The 15,384-nt window shown below is 44.8% G+C and overlaps 1 protein-coding gene across 4 annotated transcripts in view; it reads left to right on the top strand.

Moving 5' to 3' along the window:
- The window catches only part of LOC143933489 (Friend leukemia integration 1 transcription factor-like), an 84,727-nt gene that overhangs the window by 13,682 nt on the left and 55,661 nt on the right, over positions 1-15,384 (top strand). Inside the window, exon 1 of one of the 4 annotated variants that reach the window (XM_077456400.1) lies at positions 12,761-12,891. The exons of the other annotated variants lie outside the window; for them this stretch is intronic. Coding sequence (XP_077312526.1) covers positions 12,847-12,891 — 45 coding nt within the window. The 5' untranslated portion in view covers positions 12,761-12,846. Of the gene's footprint in view, positions 1-12,760; positions 12,892-15,384 lie in introns of those variants that run through there. 4 annotated transcript variants of the gene reach the window in all.

Raw genomic sequence — 15,384 nt, 5'->3', positions numbered from 1 at the left:
TTTCCAAGCAGAACATGACTTGTTGAAGAAACCCTTGTTGGGAAGCACAGAGGTCAGACTTTTCTTGTAGTTGGTCTCTGGGTTCTCACACATCTCAGGAGGCATTTTGGTCCACTCTTCTTTACAGATATTCTCTAAATCCTTTAAGGTTTCCTGGCAACTCAAAGTTTCAACTCCTTCCATCAATTTTCTATGGGATTAAGGTCTGGAGACTGGCTAGGCCACTCCATGACCTTAATGTGCTTCTTCTTGAGCCACTCCTTTGTTGCCTTCTCGATATGTTTTGGGGTCATTTTCATGCTGGAGAAGACCCGTCCACGACCCATCTTCAGTGTTCTGGCTGAGGGAAGAAGGTTCTCCTCCAAGATTTTACAATACATGGCCCCCGTCCCCGTCCATCAAGTTGGCCTTTACCTTAAGCAGAGAATCCGCCCCAGAGCATAACGTTTCCACCTTCGTACTCGACTGTAGGGATGGAGTTCTTAGGGTCATAGTCAGCATTTTTCTTCCTTTAACCAGTTGCCGACCGCCGCACGCCGATGTACGTCGGTACAATGGCACGGGCAGGCATAAGGACATACATGTACGTCCCTTGCCTCCCGCGGGTCGGGGGCCCGATCGGGCCCCCGCCCGGTGCCTGCGGCGGTCGGAATTCGTACGGGAGCGATCCCGGACGAGGGGACGGCCATTCATTCATGGCCACCCCCTCGCGATCGCTCCCGACGAATAGAAATCCCCGGTGACATCACTTCCTCTCCTGTAATGTAAACACAGGAGAGGAAGTGATGTATTCTCTCCTCCGTGTCGGTATTTTCCGTTCCGACACGGAGGAGAGCGGATCAGTAAGTTGCACCAACACTCACACACACAGTAGAACATGCCAGGCACACTCACACCCCCCCTTTACCCCCCGATCACCCCCCCAATTACCCCTGCCCCCCAGTCACAGTGACACCAATGTCATTTTTTTTTTTTTTTTTTGCATTGGTGTCATTTGTGACTGTAATAACTGTTAGGGCAGTTAGAGTTAGCCCCCTTTAGTTCTAATGTACCCCCCTAACCCCCCCAATAAAGGTTTAACCCCGTGATCACCCCCCGTCGCCAGTGTCACTAAGGCTGGGTTCACATTGCAGCGGTTTATGAGAACGAATGTGATTCGCACCGCACTGCAGTGCAAATCACATCCGATCTCTGTGCGATTCGAGTTCAGCCATTCGCCGCACCCGCCGCACCCGCCACACCCGCCGCACCCGCCGCAAATTCGCACGGGACCCTTTTTTTGGCCCGCAGCAGAATCGGATCGCATGGGTGTTCACACCATGCGATCCGAGTTTGCAGATCGCACTGCGATATGCGAACTGATCTGGGGGTGTCAGTAACATTTCACTGACACTCCCAGCAGTTCGCATAGGGCAGTGTGAACTGCCGCCGGGAGGCATGCGATGCGGGAACCCGCCGCGGATTCGCGGCGTTTCCGCATCGCTCCAGTGTGAACCCAGCCTAATAAGCGATCATTTTTCTGATCGCCGTATTAGTGTCACAGGTGACGCTAGTTAGGCAGGTAGGTATTTAGGTTCGCCGCAGCTTTTTATAGCGCCAGGGACCCCCATATACTACCGCATAAAGCCCCCTGATTGCCCCCTAGTTAACCCTTTCACCAGTGATCACCATATAACTGTTACAGGTGACGCTGGTTGGTTAGTTATTTTTTTATAGTTTCAGGGCACCCGCCATTTATTACCTAATAAAGGTTTAACCCCCTGATCACCCGGCGGGTGTCATTTGTGACTAATAACTGTTAGGGCAGTTAGGGTTAGCCCCCTTTAGTTCTAAGGTACCCCCCTAACCCCCCCAATAAAGGTTTAACCCCGTGATCACCCCCCGTCGCCAGTGTCACTAAGGCTGGGTTCACATTGCAGCGGTTTATGAGAACGGATGTGATTCGCACCGCACTGCAGTGCAAATCACATCCGATCTCTGTGCGATTCGAGTTCAGCCATTCGCCGCACCCGCCGCACATTCGCACGGGACCCTTTTTTTGGCCCGCAGCAGAATCGGATCGCATGGGTGTTCACACCATGCGATCCGAGTTTGCAGATCGCACTGCGATATGCGAACTGATCTGGGGGTGTCAGTAACATTTCACTGACACTCCCAGCAGTTCGCATAGGGCAGTGTGAACTGCCGCCGGGAGGCATGCGATGCGGGAACCCGCCGCGCATTCGTGGCGTTCCCGCATCGCTCCAGTGTGAACCCAGCCTAATAAGCGATCGTTTTTCTGATCGCTGTATTAGTGTCACAGGTGACGCTAGTTAGGCAGGTAGGTATTTAGGTTCGCTGCAGCTTTTTATAGCGCCAGGGACCCCCATATACTACCGCATAAAGCCCCCTGATTGCCCCCTAGTTAACCCTTTCACCAGTGATCACCATATAACTGTTACAGGTGACGCTGGTTGGTTAGTTATTTTTTTATAGTTTCAGGGCACCCGCCATTTATTACCTAGTCTCACTAGTGTACCCCTAAATTTAGGGGTGTCTACTTTCCAAAATGGGGTCATTTGGGGGGGGTTTGTGCCATCTTGGCATTTTATGGCCTTCAAAACTGTAACGCCCTTAGAAAGCCTGAAGGCGGTGCTTGGTTTTCGGGGCCCCGTACGCGGCTAGGCTCCCAAAAAGTCCCACATATGTGGTATCCCCATACTCAGGAGAAGCAGCAGAATTTATTTTGGGGTGTCATTTCACATATGCCCATGGCATGCGTGAGCAATATATCATTTAGTGACAACTTTGTGAAAAAAAAAAAAAAAAAAAAAAAGTTTGTAATTTTCCCGCAACTTGTGGCAAAATATAAAATATTCCATGGACTCAACATGCCTCTCAGCAAATAGCTTGGGGTGTCTACTTTCTAAAATGGGGTCATTTGTGGGGGTTTTGTGCCATCTTGGCATTTTATGGCCTTCAAAACTGTAATAGGTAGTGAGGAGTGAAATCAAAAAATTACGCCCTTAGAAAGCCTGAAGGCGGTGCTTGGTTTTCGGGGCCCCGTACGCGGCTAGGCTCCCAAAAAGTCCCACATATGTGGTATCCCCGTACTCAGGAGAAGCAGCAGAATTTATTTTGGGGTGTCATTTCACATATGCCCATGGCATGCATGAGCAATATATCATTTAGTGACAACTTTGTTAAAAAAAAAAAAAAAAAAAAAAAGTTTGTAATTTTCCCGCAACTTGTGGCAAAATATAAAATATTCCATGAACTCAACATGCCTCTCAGCAAATAGCTTGGGGTGTCTACTTTCTAAAATGGGGTCATTTGTGGGGGTTTTGTGCCATCTTGGCATTTTATGGCCTTCAAAACTGTAATAGGTAGTGAGAAGTGAACTCAAAAATTTACGCCCTTAGAAAGCCTGAAGGCGGTGCTTGGTTTTCGGGGCCCCGTACGCGGCTAGGCTCCCAAAAAGTCCCACATATGTGGTATCCCCATACTCAGGAGAAGCAGCAGAATTTATTTTGGGGTGTCATTTCACATACGCCCATAGCATGTGTGAGCAATATATCATTTAGTGACAACTTTGTGTAAAAAAAAAAAAAAAATTTTTTTTTTGTCATTATTCAATCGCTTGAGGCAAAAAAATAAAATATTCAATGGGCTCAACATGCCTCTTATCAATTTCCTTAGGGGGTCTACTTTCCAAAATGGGGTCATTTGGGGGGGTTTTGTACTGCCCTGCCATTTTAGCACCTCAAGAAATGAGATAGGCAGTCGTAAACTAAAAGCTGCGTAAATTCCAGAAAACGTACCTTAGTTTGTAGATGTGACAACTTTTGCGCAAACCAATAAATATACAATTATTGACTTTTTTTTTACCAAAGACATGTGGCTGAATACATTTTGGCCTAAATGTATGACTAAAATTGAGTTTATTGGATTTTTCTAATAACAAAAAGTAGAAAATATCATTTTTTTTCAAAATTTGCGGTCTTTTTACGTTTATATCGCAAAAAATAAAAATCGCAGAGGCAATCAAATACCATCAAAAGAAAGCTCTATTTGTGGGAAGAAAAGGACGCAAATTTTGTTTGGGTACAACATTGCATGACCGCGCAATTACCAGTTAAAGCAGCGCAGTGCCAAAGTGTAAAAAGACCTCTGGTCATTTACCAGCAAAATGGTCCGGTCTGAAAGTGGTTAAACACAGCAAGTCCCCCTCCTCAAAAAGTCACATGTACAGGCCCATCTGATGTTTGCCAATGAACATCTAAATGATTTAGAGAAGGATTGAGTGGAGGGGCTGTGGTCAGATGATGCCAAAATTGGCATTAGCTCACCGTGTACCACTGAAGCCTTTGGGTTGAGATTAGGATTCTGTGCAGGCCAGTCAAGTTCCTCCACCCCAAACTCGCTCATCCGTGTCTTTATGGACCTTGCTTTGTGCACTGGTGGGCAGTCATGTTGGAACGGGAAGGGGCCGTCCCCAAACTGTTCCCACAAAGTTGGGAGCATGAAATTGTCCCAAATGTCTTGGTATGCTGACATCTGAGTTCCCTTCCCTGGAACGAAGGGACCAATCTCCCCCTCCGCCAAATGATTTGGACCAGTGCACAAAGCAAGGTCCATAAAGACATGGATGAGCGAGTTTAGGGTGAAGGAACTTGACTGGCCTGCACAGAGTCCTGACCTCAACTCATTAGAACACCTTGGGATGAATTAGAGGGGAGACTGCGAGCCAGGCCTTCTTGCCCAACATCAGTGCCTGACCTCACTTCTTGGAGAATGGTCAAACGTTCCCGTAGACACTCATAAACCTTGTGGACAGTCTTCCCAGAAGAGTTGAAGCTGTTATAGCCTCAAAGGGTGGGCCAACTTAATATTGAACCCTACGGAATAAGACTGGGATGGCATTAAAGTTCATGAGTGTGTAAAGGCAGGCGTCCCAATACTTTTGATAACATAGTGTACGTTGAGAGCACTGACTTTGTGTGTTGGCAAATTTCTACGGTTTAACCATTTTACCTCTTTATTAGCAATAAAAACGTCCACCCAATACATTCTGTATCTCCCATACGATTACTCTACACTTTGAATGAAAATTGGACGATGTGTTCAAATGTTACTAAACCCACAACAGTAAAGTATATCAATGTGTATATGCAGTAAAGCACGCTTGTTATACTCGCTGTGGAACCTAAGGGGTTAATCCTATACATTGTGTAACAAGTCTGTTTGATCCTGTCTCCTCTGATCCTCCCCTTCTTCCACAGTCCCCAATCCATCTCCTGATAGAACAGAGCCTTAGAGTCACTCTGCATATGCTCAGTTTTGGTGTGTATTGCTAGAGAGTTTTTTTTTTATGCCAATCAGCACTGTCCAAACAGAGGGTCAGGGGTCCTGCAGCCTCATAGGACAGAAAGAGGAGAATGAAAACTCCTCCTACAAGCTTTAACAAGACACTGATAGAAGGCACAAGACTGCTATATACTGCTGATGGGAAAAGGCATTTAGCAGTTTATATTTTCTAAAATAATTGCATTTCCATGTTTTGCGTACTGTGGGAGAGCAGATATAGTGAATGCAGAGTCCCGGGGAGATCAGATATAGTGAATGCAGGCTCCTGGGGAGACCAGATATAGTAAATGCAGGCTCCTGGGGAGACCAGATATAGTGAATGCAGGCTCCTGGGGAGATCAGATATAGTGAATGCAGGCACCTGGGGGCACCAGATATAGTGAATGCAGGCTCCTGGGGAGACCAGATATAGTGAATGCAGGCTCCTGGGGAGATCAGATATAGTGAATGCAGGCTCCTGGGGAGATCAGATATAGTGAATGCAGGCTCCTGGGGAGATCAGATATAGTAAATGCAGGCTCCTGGGGAGACCAGATATAGTGAATGCAGGCTCCTGGGGAGACCAGATATAGTGAATGCAGGCTCCTGGGGAGACCAGATATAGTGAATGCAGGCTCCTGGGGAGATCAGATATAGTGAATGCAGGCTCCTGGGGAGATCAGATATAGTGAATGCAGGCTCCTGGGGAGATCAGATATAGTGAATGCAGGCTCCTGGGGGCACCAGATATAGTGAATGCAGGCTCCTGGGGGCACCAGATATAGTGAATGCAGGCTCCTGGGGAGATCAGATATAGTAAATGCAGGCTCCTGGGGAGATCAGATATAGTGAATGCAGGCTCCTGGGGAGATCAGATATAGTGAATGCAGGCTCCTGGGGAGATCAGATATAGTGAATGCAGGCTCCTGGGGGCACCAGATATAGTGAATGCAGGCTTCTGGGGAGACCAGATATAGGGAATGCAGGGTCCTGGGGAGACCAGATATAGGGAATGCCCAGGTGTGAATGAAAAATCGCACAACACACATTTCAGATGCTATTAATTTGAATGGCACCTAAAAACACGGTGCGGTCCAGCCGCAATTGTCACGCAAACAACATCACATGAAGCATGTCGCCCTAGAGAAGCCCCTGAACTCTTTTTGGGGCGACAAGCGTCACGTGATGCGGTTTGCCGCAATTGTAGGAAGGGCTGCTGTTAGAAATTACGGGCCCCCCCGCTCATCCTGAAACTGATCCCCCCCTGTGTGACTGCAGCAGCTGCCAGCGGCAGAGGAGGGAAGCTGACAGCGCTGCAGGGGAGGGGGGGGCAAATAAGGGGACACAGACAGAAAAATGGGGTGGGGGCACACATATTAGAACCGAGGATCAGCTTGTTCAATAAGGCAGTACAGCCTGCCCTCCTGCTTGGCAGGTGCCTGTGCCCCCCTTTTGAACTGATGGGACCCGGGCCCGGTACAGGAGGGCCAGTTGTAGTGTATTATCAGCCACCTTGATTGCAGGTGCCGCTGGGGGGGGGGGGGACACATCTCTCCATAAAGAGGACCTGTCATGCCCTTATTCCTATTACAAAGGATGTTTACATTTAGACCCCTTTCACACCAGGGCGTTTTGCAGGCGCTATAGCGTTAGAAATAGCGCCTGCAATCCGCCCTAAAAAAGCTGCACCACTGTATGTAGTGTGATCCCCCGAGGGCTTTCACACTACAGCGGTGCGGTGGCAGGACGTCAGGGAAAAGTCCTGCCAGCAGCTTCTTTGGAGCGGTGAAGGAGCGGTGTGTTTGGCGCTCCTCCACTGCTGCAGCGCTGTAATACCGCCAGAAAAACGCCGCTATTGCGGCATATTGCTGGCGGTTTTAACCCTTTGTCGGCCGCTAGCACGGGGGGGGTAAAAGCGCCCCACTAGTGGCCGAAATGTGCCACAAATCCAGTGGTAAAACGCCACTAAAAATAGCGTCATTTTACGGTGTGGTGTGAAAGGGGTCTTATTGTAATAGGAATAAAAGTGAATAAAAAAAAAAAAATAATAATATAAAAGGGAAAGTGTCAAAATAAAAAAAAATGTAAAGCGCCGCCCCCCGTCTTTGCGCACTTGCATGCAGAAGCGAACGCATACATAAGTCGCGCCCGCATGCGTAAACGGTGTTCAAACCATATATGCAAGGTATCCCCGCGAAAGTTAGAGCAAGAGCAATAATTCTAGCACTGTAATGCTAAACTGGTAACCTGTAAAAAAAAAAAAAAAAAAATGTAAAGCGCCGCCTATGGAGATTGTTAAAGCGTGACATGTTAGGTAAGTATTTGGCGTAACATGATCTGTCATATTATATAAAAAATAACAAATAAATAAAAAAATCGGGGTGACTTTAGGGATACCTCGCATGTGCACTTTACATTTTTTTTATTAACTTTTATTTATTTTTTTATTTTTTTGACACGTTCCCTTTTTATATGTTTGTTTATTTTTATTTTGGTTTTTAATTAATGAAACTGTATTTTTTCCCCACCCAAAAAAAAATAAAAAGTTTGAAAAATTACTGCGCAAATAGCGTGTGACATAAAAAGTTGCAAACAACCTCCATTTTATTCCCTAGGGTCTCTGCTAAAAAAAAAACAAAAAAAAAAAACATATATAATGTTTGGGGGTTCTCAGTTATTTATTTTCTAGCAAAAAAAAGAAGAAAAAAAAAAAAAAAAAAAAAGATGATTTTTACATGTAGGAGGGGAGTGCCAGGATCACCCCCGTTAAATTATTTTTCTTAGAACAATGGCCAATCACAGCTCAGTTATTGTTTGAACTTATATCTTAACTTGACAAAGGGTGGCACAGAAAGGGTTACACCTCAGAGAAGTGGGACATCAGCTGTGGAGGTGACAGCCCCCCCCCCCCCCCCCAGAACGCGGAGACAGCTGGGGAAGAGCCGTTGGCGGTAAAACGGACCAGGTCAGGCCTGTCTGTGGTTAAGACGTCAAGTCAAACCGCCACCGGATCCGATGAGATCCAAAGAACCTTCCAGGGCTCAGACTAAGACCACTGAGAGCAGGGCCAAAACTGGGGGGGGGCACCACAGGGACCCCCAGATCAATGTTTCTTCATTGATAAAAAACTGAGAGGGGGGCCGGGGGGAGGGGGAGGGCTGTCATTCTTCAGAAATGGTTACACATGGATGAGCACTGCTTCTAAAAATAAAAAAAATAAAAAAAAAAGTTTCACTTCCACCAAGAACCTTCCTCTTGCTAGAATAGCAAGTTTGTGGCACCTGAGAGTGTTAGAAAACAAACACACACATATTATATATATATATATATATATATATATATATATATATATATATATATATATATATATATACACACATACACACACACACACACATACTAGATAGTAACAAATATATATATATATATATACACACACACACACACACACAAATATATAAATAGATAGATAGTAACAAATATATATACAAATATATAAATAGATATAGTAACAAATATATAGATATATAAATAGATAGATAGTAACAAATATACCGATATATAAATAACAAATATATAGATATATATACAAATATATAAATAGATAGATAGTAACAAATATATAGATATATAAATAGATAGATAGAAACAAAATCTGTGTTCTATTTCAATGCAAGCTTTTTAACCGAAACGTCCTTCCTCAGGCTGGGAAACCGTAGAGTTTCGGCTCCATTCGCACTTTTGCGACTTCTCCTGCAACTTTTTGACATCAAAGTCACGTGACAAGTCGTACCCCACGTTTTCCAGTGATCACCATTAGGTGCGTCTGAAAAAAATTTGAATATCAACAAAAAGTTGATTAATTTTAGTAACTCAATAAAAAAAAAAAGTGAAACGCGTATATTTTTGTATAGATGCGTTGCACACAGAGCGATATATTTCCAGCATTTCTTTCTTTTAAATTTTGATGATTGTGGCTCACAGCGAGTGAGAACCCAAAATTCAGCATCGCTGAAAATTTGAATATTACATAAGACCAATAAAAAAATAGTAAAAATGTAAAAATGCCATAAATCTATCCCCTATTTTGTAGACGCTATAACTTTTGCGCAAACCAAACGCTTATTGCGATTTTTTTTTTTTACCAAATATATGTAGAAGAATACGTATCGGCCTAAACTGAGGAAAAAATGTGTTTTTTTTATATATTTTTTGGGGATATTTATTATAGCAAAAAGTAAAAAAATATTGTTTTATTTTCAAATTTACGCTTTTTTTTTTTTTGTTTATAGCGTAAAAAATAAAAACCGAGGGGGTGATCAAATACCACCAAAAAAAAGCTCTATTTGTGGGAAAAAAAGGACGTCAATTTTGTTTTGGTGTAATGCCGCACGGCAGCGCAATTGTCAGTTAAAGCGACGCAGCGCCGAATCGCAAAAACTGCTCTGCTCAGGAAGGGGGGTAAAATCTTTCGGGGCTGAAGTGGTGGCCATACATTATGGCCACCACTTCAGCCCCGAAAGATTTTACCCCCTTCCTGAGCAGAGCATTGTATAATGTATGGCCAGCCTAAGGCTATACAATTTTCTTCTATAGATTTCCTTTAGATTTACCAAAACCATATAATATGAGGTCAAATCTGAACACTTTCAGCTTGTGTGCAATCAGGCAGGCCCTGTTACTACACAGTTGAAGGTAAATCTAAAGGAAATTGAATAAGAAAATTGTATGGTGTATGGCCAGCTTTACACGGGTTCTGAGGCTAATTAAATGCAGGTAAGGCAACAAGTGAGTTTAATTACCACGTTAATCAGCCACAGAACCTGTGTGATTCATATGTGTTCGGGTTTAAAGGGATGAGGAGGCAACTCTAGCCCAAGCCCCTCCTTGGATGCCACATGGAGACCACCAGTGGTCATTTTTTATTTTTTTTGGGTGGGGGGGCGGCAAACAGTACCACCCCCACCCCGTTGGTCGGGTCTGGTGCTCATTGCTTCACCCAGGCTTCACGGGTGGCTTCCCTTGCTCGGTGGGGACGCCGACAGCTCTCCCTTCCCCTGTTCTCCCTCTTCTCCTCGTGACCAATTGGGGGCGCTTCTCTTTTTTGGCCAATCGGAAAATGGGTCTCAGACCTGCCCTCCTGATTGGCCAGATTGAGGATCGGTGTTTCGATAGCGAATATTCATTCTCTGTTGTAACACCTGGGTTGGAGAATAGCGCCTTTCCATAGGTATACAAACGCGCCAAAAACGCCCCAAATCTGTCCGATTCAAGCGACAAAAAAATAATAATAATAATAATAAAATAAAGCTCCAGAACTTGTTTGAGCTTCAGGTGTTTTGGAGTGGAGATGTGAACCGTCTCCATAGAGAACGGGGCCTGAAGGTGAAGGTCATTTATATATGCACAGGCACCAGCTACAAAGTAATTAACCTCAACAGCGATTGAAAACACACGAGTGTATGGAGTGTCCTCAACGTACCATCCCTCCACCCTTCAATAAGCAGATAGATTAACCAATTGCCCTCTGAAAGATTTACCCCCCTTCATGACCAGGCCATATTTTGCGTTACGGCACTGCGTTACTTTACCTGGCAATTATGCGGTTGTGCGACGCTCCTCCCCCCCCCCCCCACAAATAGAGCTTTCTTTTAGTGCTATTTGATCACCTCTGTGTTTTTTTTCCTTTTTGCGCTATAAACAAAGAAAGAAAAAAAATATATATATATATTTTACACACACACATATATATATATATATATATATTTATTACACACACACACACATACATTTATTTTTATTTTTTATTTTTTTTTACTTTCTGCTATAAAAAATATCCAATAAAAAAAAGAAACATGAAAAAAAATTAAATTTACATTTTTATTTATACCAATATGTATTCTGCTACATATTTTTGGTAAAAAAAAAATCAAAAAAATAAATAAAAAATCACAATTAGTGTATGTTGTTTGGTTTGTGTTTTAGTGTCTACAGACTCTGGGGTGTCTTTATTTATTTAAGATTATATAAACTCTCAATCCAATAGACCTCCTTTTTTCTTAAAGCAGTATTAAACCCAAAACCAATAATGTAATATATTACAGCTTACCAATCATTAGATGTGGCGGCTGCATTCATTTTCTTTTTCTTGTTTTTTTTTTTTTTTCCCCCTCTGTGTTCACCTGGTGATCTGGCCAGTGACACACAACTCTTGAGGAAGGATCACAGGAGGCACAGCAGACAGCAGCACTGTCAGTCCAGGGGTGGGGGGTAAAATCATTAGCAGGATTTAGATACACTAACAGATTTTAGCCAAACTTTTTAGTCAAACTCCAGCTCCCACTTTATTATCAGTTAAAGCAAAATGTTTTTTTTCCCCCCCCTTTTGGGATAAAGGTTCTACACAAATACATTCATTGTAAGCAACCTTGCCAGTGTTAAAGTGGAAGTAAATTCCCCTATTGTTTTCATCCACGGAAGCTGCCATCTTTGCCTCTGTTTAATCTTCAGCTCCCACAGTGAGCACATGTGATCCGTTATGACACCAGCCATTGGGTGGTTTGACAGTTTGGTTGAGAGCACAGCCAATGTGCAGTTAGCATTCCCGGCATGCCGTTTTTTTTTAAACTGTTTAAATTGATGGGTTTACTTCCACTTTAAGTGAATTGTCTCATCCACGTAAACTGATACATTCTGCTGGAGAGTTTATGTTGTAAAAAAAAAAAAAAACAGCAATGTTATTGACCTAGTATGGCCAATATTTGGCCCCTCACCCTTTGTAGATGTGCAACTACAGCATGGGGAATCCCCCACAAACAGCTCATCGGACCAGCAATGATCGATAACCAGCAGGTTTGGACCGAACCCAAGCTAAGCCCTAATATAGAGAAACTTGAGCGTCCTGCTTTGAGACCTGGCCTCCACCCTACCGAACACCATTGGGATGAATTGGAACATCTAACATGAGCCAGGACTACTCATCCAACATCAGTACTTGACCTCACAAAGTGGCCACAAATCCCAAAAGACACCCTCCAAAATCGTGTGGAAAGCTTTCCCAGAAGAATGGAGAATAGTGAAGCCATAAAGGGAGAGGGGGACTTCAAATTAATGGCCATGGTAGGAGTGGGATGTCCAACAAACTCAGTCAGGTGTCCACAAAGGTTTGGTTGTGGCTAGGGTTGCCACCTCATCCCTTTAAACCCGAACACATAATAATTACACGGGTTCTGTGGCTGATTAAGGTGGTAATTAAACTCACTTGATGCCTCATCTGCATTAAATTAGCCTCAGAACCCGTGTAATTCATATGTGTTCGGGTTTAAAGGGATGAGGTGGCAACTCTAGTTGTGGAATGTATAGTGCTATCTACAAGGAGGGGAAACTCCAATTGATGATCATGGTTTCGGAATGGGATGTTCAACAAGCTCATATAGGTGGGATGGTCGGGCATCCACAAACATATGGCCATAGATAGCTTTAAAAAAAAAAAAAAAAAGGAACATCTCCCAATTATTGACCATGGATTTTGAATGGGATATACAACAAGCTTATCTAGACGTGATGGTAAGGTGTCCACCAATGTTTGGCCAAAGATTGTATAGTGTTATCTACAAAAAAATGTCAACTCCTTAATAATAGTCATGGTTTTCGCATGGGATGTCCAACGAGCTCATAGAGGTGGGATGGTCAGGTGTCCACAAATGTTTGGCCATAGATTGTAGAGTATTGTCTACAAAGGTCAACTCCCTATTAATGGTCATGGCTTTGGAAAGGGATATCCACCAAGCTCATATAAGTGTCATGGCCAAGTGTCCACCAATGTTTGGTTGTGGATTGCATAGTGCTATCTACAAAGAGGGGCAACTCCTATTGATGGTCAAGGTTTTTCGAATGGGTTCTTCAACAAGCTCATATAAGTGTTATGGTCAAGTGTCCACCAATGTTTGGTTGTGGATTGCATAGTGCTATCTACAAAAGGGGTCAACTGCTATTGATGGTCAAGGTGGTTTTGGAATGGGATATCCACCAAGCTCATATAAGTGTCATGGTCAGGTGTCCACCAATGTTTGGTTGTGGATTGCATAGTGCTATCTACAAAGAGGGGCAATTCCTGTTGATGGTCAAGGTTTTGGAATGGGACCTTCAACAAGCTCATATAGGTGGTATGGTAGGGTGTCCACAAACATTTGGCCATAGATTGTATAGTTCTATTGCTACAAAGAGGGACATCTCCCAGTTATTGGCCATGGATTTGGAATGGGATTTCCACCAAGCTCATACAGGTGTAATGGTCTGTAAAGGGCTCCATGCACAGATGTCTATTGAAGTTGCAACCGAAAAAGACAAAAGTACTGCAGGAGCTACTTTTTGCAAATCGGTGGGGCACCGGAAAGCCGGCGTCGCGTGATTGAAACAAGGTCATTGCCGGCAATAGGCTGCAACTTGTCATGCGATTTAACCTGTCAAATCGCATGACAAAGCACTTCAATGTGAACGAGGGCTTAAGGTTCACTTTAGGCTAATCAGAAAATGTAACATTGTACTTCTCTGTTCTCTTCACTGGTTAGAGCCGGTTCACACAGCGGGGGATGCGAGGCGACACGACTCGCCTCGCCTCGCTCTCGCAAGTCGCCCCCGTTCTGTACAATGGAACCGTTCTGAGAGGAGCGACTCGAGTCGCTCCGACTCAGAAAAAAGGTTCCTGTACTACTTTTGGGCGACCTGGGGGCGACTTGCATTGACTTCTATACAGAAGTCATCTGCAAGTTGCCGCCGAGGTCGCGGCAGGTCGCGGCGAGGCAAGTCGGAGTCGCCTCGCCTCGCCTGCAGTGTGAACCGGCCCTTACAGTTCCATAATTAGCCAAACCGATACCAGATGCATCTATCAATTTTTTTTTTTTTTTTTTTTTTTTTTTTAAGGGAAGCAGGCAATGGCAGCTTACATACTTGATCAGTACAGGTTCCCTTCGAAATCCCAGCTTAAAGTTTTACTAAACCCAGGAGCCTGCATTCACTATGTCTGGTCTCCCCAGGACCCTGCATTCACTATGTCTGGTCTCCCCAGGACCCTGCATTCACTATGTCTGGTCTCCCCAGGAGCCTGCATTCACTATATCTGGTCTCCCCAGGACCCTGCATTCACTATGTCTGGTCTCCCCAGGACCCTGCATTCACTATGTCTGGTCTCCCCAGGAGCCTGCATTCACTATATCTGGTCTCCCCAGGACTCTGCATTCACTATGTCTGGTCTCCCCAGGACCCTGCATTCACTATGTCTGGTCTCCCCAGGAGCCTGCATTCACTATATCTGGTCTCCCCAGGACTCTGCATTCACTATATCTGGTCTCCCCAGGACCCTGCATTCACTATGTCTGGTCTCCCCAGGAGCCTGCATTCACTATATCTGGTCTCCCCAGGACCTTGCATTCACTATGTCTGGTCTCCCCAGGACCCTGCATTCACTATGTCTGGTCTCCCCAGGACCCTGCATTCACTATGTCTGGTCTCCCCAGGACACTGCATTCACTATGTCTGGTCTCCCCAGGACCCTGCATTCACTATGTCTGGTCTCCCCAGGACCATGCATTCACTATGTCTGGTCTCCCCTGGACCATGCATTCACTATGTCTGGTCTCCCCTGGACCATGCATTCACTATGTCTGGTCTCCCCTGGACCATGCATTCACTATGTCTGGTCTCCCCTGGACCCTGCATTCACTATGTCTGGTCTCCCCTGGACCCTGCATTCACTATGTCTGGTCTCCCCTGGACCCTGCATTCACTATGTCTGGTCTCCCCTGGACCCTGCATTCACTATGTCTGGTCTCCCCAGGAGCCTGCATTCACTATGTCTGGTCTCCCCAGGAGCCTGCATTCACTATGTCTGGTCTCCCCAGGAGCCTGCATTCACTATGTCTGGTCTCCCCAGGAGCCTGCATTCACTATGTCTGGTCTCCCCAGGAGCCTGCATTCACTATGTCTGGTCTCCCCAGGAGCCTGCATTCACTATGTCTGGTCTCCCCAGGAGCCTGCATTCACTATGTCTGGTCTCCCCAG

Source organism: Lithobates pipiens, unplaced genomic scaffold (assembly GCF_037356315.1).
Source record: "Lithobates pipiens isolate NorthernLeopardFrog02 unplaced genomic scaffold, aLitPip1_a1.2 Scaffold_27, whole genome shotgun sequence".
NCBI classification, from domain to species: domain Eukaryota; kingdom Metazoa; phylum Chordata; class Amphibia; order Anura; family Ranidae; genus Lithobates; species Lithobates pipiens.
This window is presented reverse-complemented; position numbering and strand designations above follow the sequence as displayed.